Source organism: Carassius auratus, chromosome 32 (genome assembly GCF_003368295.1).
Source record: "Carassius auratus strain Wakin chromosome 32, ASM336829v1, whole genome shotgun sequence".
In the NCBI taxonomy this organism is placed as follows: Eukaryota; Metazoa; Chordata; class Actinopteri; order Cypriniformes; family Cyprinidae; genus Carassius; species Carassius auratus.
Window position 1 is genome coordinate 4,293,355 of NC_039274.1, and position 19,411 is coordinate 4,312,765.

The following is a 19,411-nucleotide window of genomic DNA, read 5'->3' on the forward strand; positions in this document are numbered from 1 at the left end:
GGTTTGGTATGAACGCTGCTCATTTTGATTCCCTCTTCCTAGTCAAAAGCATACATTGTGATTTTCAGTCATATACACACTGTAGATTCTTAAAATTCTATTTTATCCTCGATTCGTAGAATGCAGACCACAGCAGTGTACCATATTCATTTTATTATTTTTCATATATAAAGAAGTACACAAAATACTTACAAACTGTTTCAGGACAACTTGGAAGAGCACATGACAGAGAAAAGGTCAAATGAGGAAAATCCTTAGAGCCAACACTATTTTTCACTCATTCCTTCAATAGTTCATCCAAAATAATAAATTGTCTGTTAGCTCATCCTCATGTTTTTCTGTATGTCTTTCCTTCTTCAGTGGAACATAAAAGAGGATGAGCTGTCCTTTCAAAACCTCCTCCTTTGATTGTACAGTTCTCACCCAGCAACGGGCGGCAGCTTTTTCTGTCCGTGACCTCCGAAGCGTCTCTTTACTTAGTGTTGCTCCACAAGAAGATGCCTTGAGCTACAGATAGACTTTGAAAGTTCATGGTTACTGTAGTGACATCTTAGTGGTGAAAGTGAACCGTAACAGACCAATGTGCCTCTGTGGAGCTGCAATGCATTGCACACAAATCATCCAAGCTTTGACAATGAACAATTTTGCACCAGTAATGTATAAAACGTTAACAGAATGATAAATAAAAAAAAAGGTTTTGTGTATGTAAATTTGTGCAAAAAAATCCTACTCTGTATATACCTGTAGAAAAGTACAATGGCATTCCAAAAAATCTGGGAAATGTCAAAAAATACAAGGTGAGAAACAGACTGTCCTCAAAGGCAGTGAATCTGTTCACGTCTTACAACACTTAAATCAACTCGAAACCACAGAGTTTAAAGGTCCGTTCAAACTAATAACGATAACTACATTAACCTCCACACCAACCAGTGATAATGTTGTTTATTTGGCACTTTAAATGCTCAAGCTTTTTAAAGTTGGATGGATTCTGATTGGCTGTCAATGTATTTATTGGTCATCATCTGGAAAAAAAAAAAGTTCTTAAAGTGATATTGTTAATCTGTGTCATTATCATGTTATATAGCTGTGGTGTGGACTTCCCTCTTCTTATAGATTAAATTATTTAGATTAAAGCTCTATAGTTATATTTGTGGTTATAGATATCATCCTTGGTGTGAAGAGCCCTTAGCCCATCGGACAACATTTGAAATAGTTGTTTAGCGTGCCACAAAATGGGTTTTTGCATGTCACTAGAACTGGAATTGAACAGCTGGCATTTTGAAGTCTAAAGCTAACCTTTATTTCCCACCGACAGATCATAACGTCTTTGCTATAACCAAAATATCTTAAATTTATGATAATCACAGTCTTTCACAAAGCGTTTATGCTTAACATTCGTCATCTGTCAGCCTAACTGGCTAATTAGCATTTATTTATAGAAATAAATACAATTAGATAATTTAATGCGTACACAAACGATGTCATCAGGATCCCACTGACTCATAATGTCTTTTAGTGTGTCATCTCTGTGAGTCAGCCAACCATTTCCTCCTCGATCTGTGAGGTCACTTCCTGTTCGTCTATCATCATCATTTCTTGGTCATTGATTTGTGATGTCATAACAGTCCCAGCGTTCTCAACCCGCTGGTCTTTGCAGGCCTCGCTCTTCTCCATGGCCGTGTCTGCTTGGGTGAGTTTCTCAGCAGCGGCGCCCTCTTCTGTCACCTCTAAAACACTGCAGAGCTCCATCTCGTGGATCTCCACATCGAACGGGGCCGCAGAGGGGACAGAGGGAGAGGACCTACAGCCCACACATGCCTGAGAGACACATATAAATAAAAACATCAGGACTGAGTCTTTAGTGGTGTATCGTGGGAGATATTGTCTGAGAGACTTCGACTCACAGAAATGTTGATGGCACGAGGCAGGCGTCCAGTACGGATCCAGGGGTGGACCTGACTCAACTCGTTCTTCTGCTCCTCAGTGAAGCGAGGCTGCTGTTTCTGCATGGCTCTCAGAGCAGCACGGTCCTCTTTCAACACAGTGTCTCTGTCTCTGTTACAAAACACATTTACTTGGTCAGTAAACCATTACGACTTTCGTCAGTCTTTTACAGTGGGGATGTAGTAAACGGAAATGGGATGTTAAAAAGGAACTATAAAATGAAATCAATGTAACTGGTCCGTTTTAAAGGTAACAGGCACTAATGTGACGCAGTGAAATCTATACAGTGTTGACTAACCGGATGGGCAGCTGGTAGGTCATCATGGTCTTTTCATCTGTGTTGGCCATGAGGAGCCAGATGGGGTCTTGTAGGACACATTTGATGAATTGAGCCTCTCCATCACCCTCTGCTGTCTGCTTTCGTGAGTGGCTGTTCTCTGAGGAGTCCACGCTGCCGAAGTACTTGCTCGTATGGCTGCTCTGACTGCTTCCTGTTGAAGTAAACCAAAAATAAATCAAGTCATCAATCAAGTAACCCTTCTTAATAAGTAACAATTGCTTAATTACATTTGGTTCCTTCATTCCAAGTAACACTCAAATCCATACTTCCTCAAAATTATCCATTTATAACTTTGATACATTTCCGAAATAAATGTTTAGCCATTTTTAAGCACTTACTAGTTCCACTTCCTGAAGAGCTGCAGCCATTGGACCCTGATCCAGAAGACCCTGTGCCTGATAACCCAGAGCCTGAGGCGGCCGAGCCAGTGCCCGAGCGAGAGTCCTCTTGTAACAGCAGGTCTAGCAGATCACTGGAGGTGGACATGGCGTCTTGATTGGACTCATTTGTTTCACCCTGCAAAGGACATTAGAACCACATTATTATTTGCTACTTTGGGTATCAAAATCAAAACATCGAGTTCTGTGAAATTTTGATTTCGAATACTGAAACATAAAATCTCTAACAATCTTTGAAATAATTAGCAGGCCAATTAAAACAAGTCATTTTCTTACATTTTCATTCTCTTTTAAATCCACCGCTGAACCTCTCTGATTGGAGGAGGCCTGTCCTACTGCTCCACCTCCTTGTCCCACCATAGGAGTTGTGGTCTGTTGCCCTGACGCCACTTCAAACCGGTTGCTCGGCAGCTCCTCCAGCTGCAGCAGATTTAAGGGTGAGGAGCATCTAGACTGGAAGAGTGGAGACTCTGCTCCTTCTCTCTCAGCCACTGCCTCTCTTTGGCTGAAGGACTGAGGGGTGCTGGAGCGAGAGAGGGCGCGTGGTGCTGGGGTCGAGACCTGACAGGGAGCTGGGGAGGCTGTGTTGACAGCGGGAAAAGGGAAAGCTGAGTTTGGGCTGTAGAAGGGCTGAGACATGCCCATGTTGGGCTGCGGGAACATGAAGTTGGGCAATACCAACGCCATCATTGGGTGGACCATGGGAGGTACCATCTGCGAGTTCTGAAGGGGGAAGCGTAGTCCTGTCTGTATGTTGGGGTCTGAGATGGGATGGGCGAGAGACGGATAAACAGGATAGAAAGGAAGGACGCCGGGTGGGTACTGGATAGAGGGAACGCTAGCTTGTGACCCTGAGGTGGGCCAGGAGGAGGAGCTGGCTGCAGGACCCATAGGTATGGAGGAGTTTGAGGGCCTGTCCAGGGTGGGAACCCCAGAGTGGAGGCCTCGTTGTGGGCCGGCTGGGCTACGAGACCCCACTTGCTCTGCAGATTCCTGGTGCTTCAGTCTTTTGCCTCCTCGACGACGTCTACGCCCGCTACTACCAGCTGCTGGGTAATCACGAGAGCAGCGCACACCTAAGATCAACAGAGATGCATAACCGGTCAAAAGTTTGGAATAATCACAAACTTTTACCTTTTTGAAAAAAGCCTCTTACACTCACCAAGGCTGCATTTAGCTGACCAAAAATACAGTGAAAACGGTAATATTGAAACTTTGCAATTTAAAAAAATCATTTACCATCTGAATGTTTTAAAATTTACTCCTGTAATGGCAAAGCCATATTTCACTAGTCACTCCACTAGTCTCCAGTTTCAAATGATTCATCATTCCAACATACTGATTTGGTGCTTAATGAAGCTCAATTTGTAATTATGGTTCTGATTAATATCAATGTTGAAAACATTTTTTACTGCTTAATAATTGTGGAAATCATGATTTTTTTCAATTAACATTTATTAAAAATAGACATATCTTGTAACATTTTACATGTCTTTGCTGTCACATTTGATCGATTTAAAGCATCCTTGCTGAATATAGTATGTGGTAGTGTATCATGCTTTCCACAAAAAAATAGTAAGCAGCATAACTTTTTTTAATCAAATTAATTCAGACTTGGTGAGCGTAAAATACTTCTTAAAAAAATATATATATAAAAACTTAAATATCGCAAACTTTTAGTCAGTAGTGCACATAAAGAATATTTTTTGTGCAATGCTGCCTGTGCTGTGTCTCCTTTTTCTTTTATGCACATCCTCACCTCTTGCTAAGGGGACAGTTGATCGTTGGTGCACAGCTGAGGTTGGGTCAAACACTCGGAGTTTGCTCAGGTCTCTGAAGTGGCACATGAAGTTCTGCTCTTGTTGCTGTGTGTGAGCCGACAGGACCTCTTTCGTGAGACCCAACCTTTCTCCTGCTCCTCCCGGACCTCCTCTTCTCCCTGCATCCCTATCAGGAGCAGGGCTAGGCGGCAGAGAGGCAATGGTTGTGGGAGGAGCTTGGAATTGAGTGGCATTTGGAGTAGGCGGAGCTTCTTCCATTACGATATCTGTGGGAGCGAGGTAAAACAAGAAGAGGGGATGAGATAAAGAAACTACAGTCCCAAAAACTAGACACAACAACAAAAAAAAAAAGACACTTGATTGCTATGATAGCTTTGATGTATAATGGGTCTTTGGTGTCCTCTCTTATTCCTCATACACACAAACTTGCCCACCTGACTCAGGAGGTTTCTTGTCCCCCACATGGACGATGGTGCTGCTGAAACTGCATTGAGAGGTGACCGAGGCTACACTTTCAGCTTTACTGTGCATGGCCAGTGGGGGTAACAATGTACTCTCCTCTACCAGAGACACAGATGGACCTGCAGGTTAGAGTATCTGTTAATACTAGAGTTGTAGTCAAGACCACCTAAAAAGAGACCAAATCGAGACCAAGACCAGAGTGTGATGAGACCAAGACAAGACCAAGACTTTGAGAGCTTGAGACCAAGACAAGACCAAGGCAGGGTGAGACCAAGACCAAGACCAAACTAGCACTTGAAAGATCATATGAAATATCCATATTTAATGAACAATTAACTTTTAACCCTGGGTAAAGTATAAGCAATGTGAAACATAAAAACAAGATAACCCAGGATTCCATTTACCCTGATCTAAAATGACCCAGGGTTTACCATTTCAAGTGAGAAAAGCCCTTATAGAGCGGTTACCAATAAAATCTAATCAATAACAATAGATTCATCTTTCCTCAGCAGAGGTAGCACAGAAGCTCCATCTGAACTGGTACAATGACAACTGCATAAATATTGTCAAATATTGACAGTATCAAAAGAAATCAAATTAGAAAAAAATTACTGATTGCACATTAAGAATGTTAAGAAAATAATTAAGACAATGCACCAGCAATTTAGTGATATCTTTGCAGTTGTGGTCTTGATCGGTCTTAAATAAAATCCAGAGTCTTTTTAGTCTGAGACCAAGAAAACATTGAGTTCAAATGCAGTCAAGACCATGACAAGATCAAGACCTTCAAAAAATGGTCTTAAGACCGTTCTCATTACATAACCAATATTCATCAAAGTCAAAACTTCACCATAGTAGTATTCCTTAGTTTGTGATGTTCTGGGGCTTATGAGTTATTTGGTGCTATGAAACAAATTCAACAAAGAAAATGGCATGCACTAAAGCTATTATTAGTGTGTATATACATGCCACTGTAAACTTTTCATATTTATGTTATCCTTTAAATAAATAGAGTGCCCTCAAAACTGGCACTTTTTTTTTTTATTGATTTGCTGTTGTATCAATAAGTTTTAACATTTTAATGGTAGTTGTAGTGTAACAGACTGTAGACATGTAAATACATTGCATTAGTACTATACAGCATTAGCTTATCATTGCAGTGGTACCTTTTGCATTGCCTGGAGCGTCCTGCTGTTTGTCATCATCAGAGGTGGAGGAGGCAGTGCAAGAGGAAGAGCCACACTTCCTCTTCACCGTATTTGGGATGTTACAGCTCTCCAGATACCTGATGAACCAAATAAAACCATGAGTTCATGGCCTGCTATTGGATTGCTATTACAAGAACTAGAGATGCTAACTATATGATAAAACGATCAATCTGAAATGCACAACACATGATCAGTGACCGACATTTTATCTTTAGGTTTCAGTGCATTAATGATCTGAAACACGAACCTTACAATACTATCCAAGCAGTTGATTTGCTGATAAGAGTAGGTGGTGGGCGGCTCCTTACGCACAATCAGAGATGGTGCGGAGCTCTTTGAGGGTGGTGCAACACTAGGACAGAGACTGTGGCCCGGCACCGCTGCTTCACCTGCTTGCAAAGCACCTGTTTATCAGACAGAGAACATCTTGAAACTTTACAAAAAAACCAAAAAACAAATTGCAACCAAAGGCTGTGTCCTTACATTAACTATGAATATACTGTGAGTGATTTTGTACCTGCAGTGCAATGCTTTTTAAGTGGAGGTCGGTTGCGGGATTCAATGAAGACTTGTTGTCCGCTGGTCTTCACCATGTGAACATCTTTGCAGATTTGCTGGAAGGTCATCTGTTTGAAATGCAGTTCATTTAATTGTAATATTTACTATTCATCTCTGGCCTGCCTTTTAATTTTATGAATAGTCCTAACAAGCATCTCAATGCTACATAACATTAAATGCCAAGAGAAATGTGGGCTGTTTAATGTACAATATTAACATAAAGATTGTGTCTTTAAACACTCACAGGTCTGTGGAACTGTGAGGGGTTCTCCAGACACGGTCCACTGCTGTCTGATGAGGAGGCGGCACTGGGCTGGTGCTCGTGGGATCCATTGCTGGCCAGACTGCTGTAGCCCTGAGAGCTGCCGCTGTGGACCGGCTGCACCAGGAGCCTGTGGATTTGCTCACTGAGCTGAGCGATGTCTGGGGACAGGGTCCGCTCCTCCTGACCCCTCGGCAAGGTAAAGACATCCTCATTCAGTGGAGACCTAGAAGGAAAGAATCAAGAGGTAATTGTGTGTATGTCCACAGTACAATTAGTAGAATGTGTGTTTGTTAGTGGTGGTGTGCATTCTGAATTGTTCTAGTGAATCATTTTACCAAAAGGTTTCAGTTCAGTTTCACTCACTCATTCTGATACAATTATACACAGTCATTAGCCTCTGCTTCTGCTCTGCTTTCCCTCTTAATGAACTGAATAGCTGTATGAAGCAGTGATGATGTGTGCACATATACAATATGTGTAGAAGCATGGTGGGAGAAAGATAGGTCCTTGGGTAAAGTACTGAACTCATGAAAAATCTGTCTGTGTCCACATGACAGAGCATGTGCTTATGAGTGTGATGGAGTGTCTGTTGTGTGGGTGGTATGTGATTGAGGAATTATGTTTGTATGCCTGTGTATGTGTGCAGTGCACATGCCTAGAAGTGTGATGAGGTAGAAAATCAAAGTGTTCACTCAATTTTTTCTCTTTCTTACTGATCTTACAATTTTCATAATTTTTTTTAAAATGTTTTTATATTTTAAATGTTAAGTGACTTACGCTCACCAAGACAGTAAAAACTAATGCAGTGAAACATTACATCATTTTAAATAACTGTTTTCTATTTTAATATGTAGGGAGTACTTTGTGTGTACTCAGGTTCTTACGTTCTGACTTTGTGGCGGCCAACGATGAAGGCCACTTTCCTGCTCCAGGGGTTAATGAAGGAGGACCAAGAGGTGTCGATGGTCAGATACTCTCCATTATTTGTGCACATCCGCAAGGGAGCGTGATCAAACGGCTGCCCTGCAAACTGAAGAACTGAAAGAAAAAGGTGAAAATGTAAATCGTGAACTGTACGGCTATCATCAAAGAAAGGACCTCGACAAAGGTTTAATGAGAGGTGACTTACTCTTCTTATGGATGGCCAACATAATGGGTCGGTCATCCGGATGAATGCACAGCAGGACAGGGGTTCCCACCAGGTCCTGAGGCAGGTACCCTAACAGAGGAACTGCCCGCTCATCCACGTCCTGAAAGAGACAGCTGGGGGTGTGACTGGTGGTGAATATCCTCTTATCTGCAGGAATGCGAGGGGCTGAATGAGGGACGGAGAGAAAGAGAGAATGAAACCCAAACAAACTTTAAAAGGGTCTTTTTACTTTTTCCATTTGGTTGTGAAAAAAACGACATACTTGCTAAACAAGAAATGTACCTTCATATCCCGAGTGCACTCTCTCTGCGATGAGCAAACAGCAGGGTTGAGGGTAAGCGGCGTCAGAGTCTTGGAGCGTGAGCAGGTAGGGGGTCAGTCTGAACGGGTAGTACTTCACATCACCACTGGTTGAGATGTCTCCACTGATGCGACAAAACATGGACTTCTCTTGGGTGCAATCCCCCGGTGTAGAGACTAATGGAGAGATAGATCCAAGTTTTTTAAGACTTTAATTGTATTGCGAGGCCATAACTGGTCTTGGTGGTCCTGGTTCAACAGAGGACCTATGATAGCATCAAATATTAAGGTGAATCCAGGTAAACTGGGACACTTCCTGCCATTGAGATGACTGAAAAATTTCCCAATTAACCTGAATTCGCCTAAAATAGCATTTTAGCCACACTTAAATTATTTGTTTTATGAAAATAAAAACATACCAGAGCCAATGCAAGAGGCCCAAGGAGGCAGTCTGCAGGGCGCAGTGTTACTGTAGAAGGTGCTCACATCCTGGGGGGCCAAAAGCTCAGAAAACAAAACCCCATGCAGCTTCTCTGGCTTACTGCGCAGAAGAGATGAACCCTGTGGAGAGATGTACACAACCTTCCCAGACAGGAACGAAACCGCCATGGTGAATGTGTCCTGCACAAGAGAAAAAGAGACTCTTTTGTAGCTTTCTAACAAATACTGAACAGTGGCGCTAAACGATAAAATCACTCATGGTATTTTTCCAAACAGTATTGTTTATTCTGTTTATTCATTTCGAAAGTTTTTTAGTTAATAAAAGGTACATTTAGGAAAAACTGATCAAAACCATCAATCCAGCTAAAAATGGCGACAGATTCACAGACTGACTCCTGACAATTTCATCATCGTCTCCTTTGTCATCTTCTCCCTTATTTGAAATGTTTACCTGATTTATAAATTAACATTTTCAAAACCCCATTAGTCTGGCATGTCTGAACTTTCAGGCACAAGTCAGAGTTAACGGGAGCACAATAAGGAGAAAAGTGTTCAAAGAAATATCTATAGAAACAGGGACATAAACTCTGACCCCAGGTATGCTAGTGGTTTAGACACCCTGTGTGTATTCTTTTCAATTCTGTGTGTTCTTTTCTTTTCCACACAAATGTATTTGACATTATAAGACTAGACCAAATAGACAAGTGACTTCCAGGTCAGCTGACTCAACTTACAGTCAGATAGGGCTTGATAATATTAAATGTGAACAGGGAAAGTATTAATCCATTGTGTAAAGGTTATGTGCTTCCTGGACAAAGGTCCCTAGAGATAATAAGCCAAAATATTCTTGACCACAAACTGTTCATGAAATAAGCCTAATATTTTTTCTGGATAAAAAAGATGAGCTGGCACCTTGCTTTAAGAAAGATTATATAACTTCCTGCTGGTGTGAACCTGCATTAGTGTTTCTGTAGCAACTGTCTAGAGAGAGAGAGTGGAGAAAATGAAAAGAAAAGAGACTAAATTGGAGTCAAAATGATTTTGCCATCTAGATCGTGTCTTATCTTTGTTTTTGCTGACAGAATTAGAAAACCACTCAGCCAGTAACTGCATTGATGATACTGAAACTACCTTTCATACAACATTTAAATGTTGTGTTACTACAAGAGAGAGAGGAATGGGTTTGTCTGCAAGTCAACGTACTGTGTTTTTGAGCGTGTATTCGGAGGTGATATTGTCCAGTTCTTCAACAGTGAAGGTGGAGAGATCCAGACTACAGCCATGACACTCCTCAACATTCCACTGGTGATAATACTCCTGATTGGCTGCAAGATTCAAAGCAAAAAAAAACAAAAAAAAAAACGTTGACATTAACATTACTGGACCCACAAACTCCATTCATATTATAGGTGAAAGTTATAAATCCTTAAATAAACAAAATTCCAAAAACAGCAATTATCTGTTTTTGCATTTACAACTAATCTACAAATGGCTATTATAAAACGGATAGTTCCGGTCCTTGATTCTGATTGGTTGAGCCGCGTTAGAAGCTGATGTAAATAACACTACAAACCTACACCTTTGTTTGTTTCTGTGTGTTGCTCGGCAACCACTTTGTTGGAACCACAACTGTTTTTGAGGAACTACGGTTGGAACTGTGGTTGAAAAATACTGTCATTACACTTTATTTGCTCTGTTTTAACCATTTTATAAACTGTTATAGCCATTTTATAATAAGCAATAAGCTCTGTGAACCCATGGTTTACAGCAAATTTATAACAGCCAACAGCGGAACAATGCCCCTTAGCTGTTATAAATTCACTGTAAACGACGGCTTCTTGGGGCTTATTGGTTTATTTTTTAACCGAATTGGAGAAATAATTTTCAGACTGAAAAAAGTTGATACATCACAGCATTAACTCAATTCAAGCTGTTGCTTGTTCCTGTCAAACACAGAACACAAAACCAACTAATGAAGCTCCCACTCACCTCTGACTTGTCTGACACAGCTGAGGGCGTATTTGAGGGCGTTAAGAGTGCTGGAGCATCCCTTCATCTTCCTCTCCGGTGGCAGACGGATCTTCAGCTCATTTAGGGCTCTCATCAGCTCTTTCTGGGTCTGGATGCGAGCAGACTGATTACTGCTGCAGCCGCTGGTGGATGTCGGGTCTTGTTCAGAGCTGGCGCTCAACAGACTGTAAGCCAGAGAGCTGCTGGGTGGAGACGGGCTGTGAGAGTTTGAGCTGAGGGACAAGGGATCAAAAACAAGAGTCGCTATTTACACATGTAATTAGGAATGACGAAACAGATTTTTTAATCTACTATTATTATTATCATCATGTTAAGGTTTTAGGGTGTCCCTTCTCTATCTCTCACCTCTTGTTGCTCTCCGTAGTCTCCAGACACATGCCTGAGTCTTTTCCATTCTGACTGGAGGAACTCTGATAACTTCGGTTCGACTTTCTCCCTCTGGATCCATTCCCTCCTTCACTTTCCCTCTCCCCAGAGTCATTTCCACTTGACAGTCCATCCGTATCATCGGAATTTGTGCCTCGGGTGTCACCTGCAGATCCTTTGGTATCAGATACCCCTCCTGGAGATGATCCTGTCCCGCTATTTACCCGATTTGATGAGAGGGAACTCTCACTCATGCCGCAGGATCGGTTTACAAGCCCTGCTTTTTTCTCAACCCCTCCGGCTCCACTATCGGTATCATTGCTGGGGGCGGAGTCTGAGTTGTCATCACTCATTATAATACTGTAAAAATAAGCGGTTGCTAAGGTGATACGATTCACCTGACAATAGATTACACAGAGCTGAATAAGTTCACTAGGTTGGACTGCTTGAACAACAGTGGGAAATCATGTTGGTGAAAATATTCTTCTCGGATTTGTTCTGTAAAATCTGAATCATGGCGTATCCGGGTGTCTCAACACCCTGTCCTTTGTCTCAGCTCCTCTGGAATCGCAAATCAAGTAGTGCAAGTGCAAAATATTTTGTTAACTGCAGAATTTGTTGTTCGGCTCAGAAAAACAGACACGGCTGGCTGTTACGAAACAGACTTGGCTGCTGCCACAAAGGCAGATGGAGTGTGACAATGTGAAAAAAAAAATTTTTAAAAAACAGCCACTGGGAAATTAGGCTTCTTTTCAGAGTCTGTCCACTCTATTTGCTTCTCTTTGCCCTCGGTGACACTCTATCTCTTCTCGGAGGACAGCTGCAAGGAAAAAAGCAAAAGAAAAGGTGAGCATCAGTCTGAAACATACACATGTACATCAAGAGCTGGTTAGTCATCTTGTAATAGGTAGCCCCATAAAAACTAATGGACAACATTATTTGAAAACAGCTTGTTCTTTAACAGGAAGTGCTACTCAAGGATCTAGACACAGGATGTTTTTGTTTTTCAACAAGGTAAATTATAAATTATCAGCAATTTTGCCCAGAGGGATGCAGCATGTGAGAGCTCAGATATTTCACACTCACAGTTGGCCGCAACAGAGGCTTTTTCTAGTCTCCTTGGTAACCAAGAAAGCTATGTAGAACCACACATCCACTCTCTACTTCCCCACCTTCAACCATGCAAGCTTGTTTTTGTCTTTTGCATTTAGCTTCTACAGGGAGCAATACAAGGATCTATGAGACACACAAAGACATCAGTATCGGTGTTGACCTCAAGCTTGTGTTCCCACTTGGGTATTTCATGGTATCCCAGAGCAGACCACTGTCTGCAATCTCATTGGTAGATGCCACATTGTGTTGCTGCTCATTTGCATAAAGCTCTAGGTCTCGTCACCAGAAATTAGCTTTCTTCATCGAAAAAAAGGATGAACCTTGTAAAGCTTCAGTAACTTTCAAAAGTTTGGGGTCAGTTGAGCATGAAGGTTGAAACTAATTCGAACCCAATCAGTTCCTCTAATTCATATTAACTGTGTGGCAAAGTATAAATACACCGGAAAAGTGGCATGAATTTTCTAGTTTAAGGTAAAGATACCAAAACCCTGTTTCTTCCCCCAACATAGTTAATTGCATTGAACCATCTGTTTTAATTTTGCTCACCTCAAACAAACCAAAGCCCTGTTTATTAATACTTTTCATATTTGCAGAAAACTTCTAATCAGATGGTTCCAGAGAGGAACCATGTACCAGAACACTTTGTTAGATTTACTGTTTGTTAAGAGGCTTCTTTGATGCACTTTTACTGAACTATTTATAATTCACTTAAATAGCATTTGCCAGTCAGAGATTAAGAGTATTTTAAGTATGTACAGCTTTGATCAGCATGAACCTTTTAGCTCACAACAAGCTTAAGTGTCCAACAAGCCGTTAAAATGAGCACAAGGGTGAAGGTGTTTAACAGTTTAAGTTGTTGACAAAAGGTCAAAAGTTAAAATAATCAAGCAGTCGATGGAAGGAGGTGAAACGCCATTTTTGAAATTACTGAGCACACAATCTGTTTTGGTAACTGACCCACATTAACCGAACTGGAGTTTGGACCAGGCAATCGAATCAAGTGTGAAAGCACCCTTACATTCCCGCTGGGTTTAGTGCTGCTAATGCAGACGTGCACAGATGAAGGTGTGGAGAGACTGACACACTGGTCACACTTTCATCTAAATCCACCTGATATGCAAACAGTTCACCCTCTATTCCTTCAGTAGTTTCTACTAAGCAAAGCATCTCGCCCCCATTATAGTCGTGATCCGCTGGCTGGCTGCACGCACTGCTTATCAGACTCCCCTCCGGCATGTACAAGGTAAATATAAAGCACATATGTCTGCAGTGAATTCAGCATCTGAACATGCATGTATCCAACTGTATTTTTCAATGCAAATACATTAGCCCCATCAGACTAAATATAATGACTTATTTACCAAAGTAAAAATTTGGTGAACTCTGCTTTGCTAATTAAAAAAAAAAAAAAAAAAAAAAATTCAAAGAATACAGATCGGGAAAGTGGAGAATATTTTGAATCTAATATTAGTTTTTAGTGGGCATTTATTATTTATTCAAGAATATATATACTATACTATAGCATTGACATTCCTACCACAAAGCAGTTCCTCCATGATCCCCTATGAGTTTGCAAACTCCTGAGTGAGAAACACTATTGCATGCACCAAGCCTTTTAAAATGTATTTTAATGAAAAAGTTTTCTCTATCTATGTGTGGTCCCAAATGGTAAGCTAAGAAACAAGACGGATGACGTTCAATAGCCAGTTAAATGATGATCTAATTGGCATAAAGTGGTTTGCAAAATTAGAGCACTCAGAGCAGTATTTCTTTGACTGAACAGACTGAAGCGAGATATCATGTATGAGTCAGAATGCACGGGATACACTTACAAATAAATAAATAAATAAAATATAATATGTTTTAAACTACTTAATATTTATTTCATGTTAAATGAATTGTTTCCCTGACCATGCAAACCCAACTGTTCATTTGATCAGTAAAGCGTGAGTCCTAGGAAGACTGCACAAAAATCTGATTATCATTAAATATCTAGATTTGTTGCTTCACAGTGCTCAAATAACCTAATCTGAAAAAATCGGTGTTACAGTGATAAATTATACAGTAAATAACAGATACCGGAAGCAGCAGAGATTTTCTGATCGCTGGCTGGCCAGTTTACATGTCTGTCAGAGGTACGAGCCTCAGTGGGCGGTTCTTATCACAAGTGAATGACATAAGTAGACACTGTTGGATGTGCAGAAAGCAAAACTGCACTTCTAATAGAGATTATTGTAATGCGCATGAAATCCAGTGATGATTCGTACAGGGCATAGTAATAAAAACCTTCGGGGGTTCAGACCCCTAAGTCCAGCCCTGGTTGTGCTCCACAGCTGATTATTCATATTGTGATGACATTAACGATCTTTATATTTCAGTTTTTCTTTCATTAGTGATAAATTTCATCTGTGTAATTCCTATGTATGTTTGCAACACATGTCTGTACTTTTTTTCTGCACTGGAAGCTCCTGTTACCAAGACAAGTTCCACGTATAAACATAATAATAATAATAATAATAATAATAATAATAAATTTCGCTCTTTCTGACTTCTCTGCTTTGTTAGTTTTAGAAGGTCAACCACCTGTTTAACCACCTTACTATTTTATCCACAACAATATTCTTTGTGTATGATGTATACGTGAGTGGGGCTAGTTGTCACACATTTAACTCCAGTATTTCTCCAAGTTAATCTTTGGAAGTTTCTGTATTGGTAAAAAGTCTGTGCTTGCTCAGGACATACATGAATAAATAAATGAATAAATAAATACATATTAAAAATAATAAAAAATAAAAAACTGTTTATTGACCACAAGTTGACTTTTTGTGAAAACATGTCCCAACGGGAATATTAATACTCACAAGCCAAAGAACATCGTATTTATTATATTAGCTGATCAGTTTCAGAACATTCGTATGATGCGACATAAGCTATGATGCATTTTTGCATTCCAAACCGCCTCGTCAAGATTATTCCATTAGCGCTTATAAACCACTTTTCATCCAAATCAGCACATTCCGTGCGACAAATCTAATGTTCCAAACAAACGTGTGAACAGAATTGTAACTTAACGGACCATCAGTAGAAGAAAAGGTTCAATCTAGACAGAAGAAACATGCTGGCCTTACCTTCTGAATCTTACTGTTCCGTTTTCTCTTGAACGAAAGGACAAATCCCTCTACTTTCATATGTCGGAAGAGTATTATAAGTCCTGATGTTATGAAGTCGGCGGAATATGACAACGACGGTCTTTCGTATGCAATCCACTGACGTTGCGCTGGAACTGTGTGCTAGAGATTTGTTTCCCCCTGACTCCAGACACACACGAATACACGTGCTTTGCAATCTTTCTGCAAATCTCCTGCACAGAGGAATTCTATTGGCTGTGCCAGCAGCAAAACAGGAATTCTATTGGTTGACCCTACCCATTCAGGGCAAAGTGTTCGCTGATTGGCTAACGCTAAGGGCTCTCGCTGCACGTTCACCAGTTGTCACGTTGCAGAGCGCCTGTTGTTGTAATACATAAGAGCTCAAGCGTGTTAGTGGGCAGTACGAAATATACATTGCACTTTCGCATTTGATGTTTTAATAGGTTCTCTTGCGTTTTGTTTTGTTTATTTTTTCAGAAATGTTGCTCTAGATATTTGTACATTAATGGTTCTGAGGACGTTATTTTTAGTCAGGCCGAGTTTAATAAACATTGGAGAAGAATTATTCAGTTTATAGTACTGTTCTATGTAAATGCAAATGATATGTAGTCGTATTTTTTATGAACATTATTAACAAGCTTAAAATAATAAAAATTTACAAAATAAAGCGTACAGAAATATGTGACTGCATATAAGCTTTAATTAACCGTTTTAGAGCACGTGCACGGGACAAAAGTCTAAAAATCGTAGATTTTTTTTTTAACGAAAAGTAAATCAGTGGGACTTCCCATCTTCACTGTTTTAACTGTATTGCACAACTCGACTGAAAAACCTGGGGGTGAATGAGCCATGCACAGTTCCACGTGCCTCAAAGGAAAGCTGCTGGTGACGTCAAGCAGCTTCAGCAACAACACCCTCAGATTCACGTGGCTGGCGGCGTGGCTCGCTGTTGCTGCATGGATGAATTCATCAGCGTCAGAGAAGCGTCATAAACAGGCTGACCTCCATTTATCTGATTGGTAAAACTGGGCCGACTGCTTTCCAATATCGGACGAATTTAGATGGGGAGCTGGCTGCATTAATGCTGCTCTCCTACTTGGAAATAACAGGCTCGCTTGAGATCGGCTAGCCTCGCCTGAAATAGGGCCAGAGTAGGCGGCTACAGTGGAGTGAGGGGTGGAGGGAAATAAGTGCAGTCAAGGCGGACAGTTCTGAGCTCTCGATGTAGAACAGACACCTACGAGATCAATGCGGATATCGCGTTATTATGCGCCGTGTTGCTGATATGATTTCGGTTCTTTTTTTATATGAAAACAAATATGATGAACAAGATTCAGAATTCTTCAGAAATATGACTTTTGAATTTGGGATTTTCCTTAGGTTGTCAGTTATAATCATCAAAATTAAAAGACATAAACATTTGAAATATATCAGTCTGTGTGTAATGAATGAATATAATATACAAGTTTCACGTTTTGAATGGAATTTGTGAAATAAATAAGATTTTTGATGATATTCTAATTATATGACCAACACCTATATATAAAATATAGTATATAGTATTCAACACTTTGTCTTATATATCAAAACTTTATTTCTGATTAGATAAGCTGGATCAGATGTGTTTAATAAGGGTTATATCTAAACTGTGCAATGCTGTGGCCCTCAAGGAACTGAGTTTGACACCCTTGGCCTTTCCCCCTTTGCCTCCCTCCCACTGTTAAAATGTAACTAAGTATTTTTTTAATTAGATAAATTAAATTAAGTACATTTTAAACAAGCTACTTTTTACTTTTACTTGAGCAGATCTTTAGACTTGTACTTTTACTTGTACTTAAGTAAAATTGTATTAATGTATAATGGTACTTTTGAGTAGTTTTGTACTCTTTCCACCTTTGGTGATATCAGATAAAAGTTGAAACATTTCGAAGAGGACACAACGTCACGGTTGTTTGAACCAATGAGCTGTGTCGTCAGCATGTCATTTCCCATCATGCTTTTGGTCAGCGCAGCTTGAAAATCACTCACAAACATTGCTATTTTTAACATAAAATTGACGCAGTGACCAAAACCTGCTTTTGTTCATTTAAACTGCTTTTGGCTGGAAACTTCCCCAATCAGTCCCTTTGGGGAGTTGACTATTCAAACTAGAGTCGCTATTTTATGAAAAAAAAAAATAAATAAATACGTTTATATAATCTTTCAGACTTTTTAGTACCCTTCCCTGTTATGCAGTCACATGTCTGCCATTTTTAAAACTCGGTTTTCACACTAATAAGTCTTTGTCTCCTGTCTTAATTAGCATCATCCACTAGCGTTTATGCAGACAGGCAATTCAGGTCATAGACAAACTGGGACCGTAGTGGCTTATTTTCCTGCATATGTGCATATGTTTGCAGTCTTGAAGAATAGAGAGGATGGATAATAATTAATTGTAGCTGTTGACTGGATGCTGAAATACTGGAATATGGTGAAAAACTGATGGTGTGGTCCGGTCATGAGGGTGTCTGGTGATATCTTTAAACTCCTTTGATTTCTGCCTGACTTCTATGTCTTAAATCTACAGACAAGGAACTTGCCATTTTATTTCAATAAATGTATTAGGCTTACCTATTATATAATATAATAAAATAATACTCCAGGCACGTGCAGAGGCCCCTGCTTTTTTTTTTTTAAAAATTAAACAAAAAGTCCCAATTTCTCCATAATTATCAACAGGAATATTGTGATCAATAAAGCAAAATGCATTTGAATTATAATTATGACAACATGTACAAAACAGTAACGAATGGCTCAAAATTCGGAAAATTCCTCTTTAAATTTACTTAGTTATAGCTCAGTCTGCAACATCGTGCTTCTTAAACTCAGATTTCACTGGACAGTGTGAAGTGGAACCCTGACCACTGTCTGTTTCCAGTGTTTTTTTTTTTTTTTTTTACAAACCTGAAAGTAAGTAGTAGAAGTCGCATTCATTTTAAGTAGTGTTTAATGTTCTCCTATTTACCTACACTGTTTGATGAAACTAGCATATATACTATATAATTGTTAAACTGGAATTATTATTTATACAAATGCCCACCCCACCCTCTCCCCTCTGGAATGCCAAACCTGACAAAATTAGAAATAAATAGACAAAGGAAAGTAAATAATAGTAATTATTCGTATTTATACTTTTATTTCCTTATGTTTCCATCTCTACTGTGGGAACATGGCTTTATTTTTCTAGCTTTGAGGCCACAGTGACACCTAGTGGTGCACAAGAGAAATAGTGTAGACTACATGACGTGCCTGTTGGTAATATCAACCCAACTGTATGTACTGGAACCTAAGCCACATGTTGGTGGGAAAAATATAGGGAGGGAGGGAAAAAAAAACTAAACATTTGCGTTCCCTCAAGAAACTTTACGTTCGCTTTCAAAGATATTTACTTTCTCTCCCAAAACCAGTTGAGTTCGTAAAAACCCTTCCTGTTTACTTTCCAGCTTGCAGTGGTTCATACAGCTCCGTGTGTTCACAGTGGAACGATTCATAGAGTTCAGTCAGTGCTTTCAAGATTGTGGGACATTCTGAAACACTTAAAGTGGCCTTATGTACTAAAATAGTAAAATAATACTTTTATTCAGCAAGGATGCATTAAATTGTTTAAAGTAACAGATGATTCTTAAGCACCATATCGGTATATTAGAATAATTTATAAAGGATCGCGTAACACTGTTTGCTTTGAAAAATCGGCTTTGCCATCTCAGGAATAAATTTGCTTTATTTCTGTGATATTTTCACAAAATTATTTTGTGAACAAATAATAATTGACAAACCCACTGGAGTACCACCACAGACCCTTATGGGTCACAAACCCCCTTTTAAGCCCGAATAAAAGGTATTTAATATTCAGTTCATGATACATT

The 19,411-nt window shown here is 39.9% G+C and overlaps 1 protein-coding gene across 2 annotated transcripts; it reads right to left on the reverse strand.

The window, feature by feature from the left end:
- Positions 1 to 138: 138 nt before the first annotated feature.
- On the reverse strand, positions 139 to 15,691 carry LOC113051396 (period circadian protein homolog 1-like). 2 transcript variants are annotated; one of them, XM_026215115.1, is made up of 20 exons: positions 15,486 to 15,691; positions 12,331 to 12,480; positions 11,224 to 12,064; positions 10,837 to 11,090; positions 10,051 to 10,172; positions 8,826 to 9,027; positions 8,389 to 8,583; positions 8,086 to 8,271; positions 7,841 to 7,994; positions 6,936 to 7,179; positions 6,651 to 6,759; positions 6,381 to 6,537; positions 6,092 to 6,210; positions 4,898 to 5,044; positions 4,442 to 4,729; positions 2,959 to 3,758; positions 2,623 to 2,800; positions 2,243 to 2,435; positions 1,905 to 2,055; positions 139 to 1,818 (listed from the first exon to the last, which is right to left on the reverse strand). In XM_026215115.1, exons 3-20 carry the CDS (start codon positions 11,595 to 11,597, stop codon positions 1,534 to 1,536), a joined length of 4,158 nt encoding a protein of 1,385 aa, XP_026070900.1. In that variant the 5' UTR covers positions 11,598 to 12,064; positions 12,331 to 12,480; positions 15,486 to 15,691; the 3' UTR covers positions 139 to 1,533. The 2 variants fall into 2 exon arrangements, with proteins under 2 accessions (XP_026070900.1, XP_026070899.1); XM_026215114.1 differs by lacking the exon at positions 12,331 to 12,480.
- Positions 15,692 to 19,411: the final 3,720 nt, after the last annotated feature.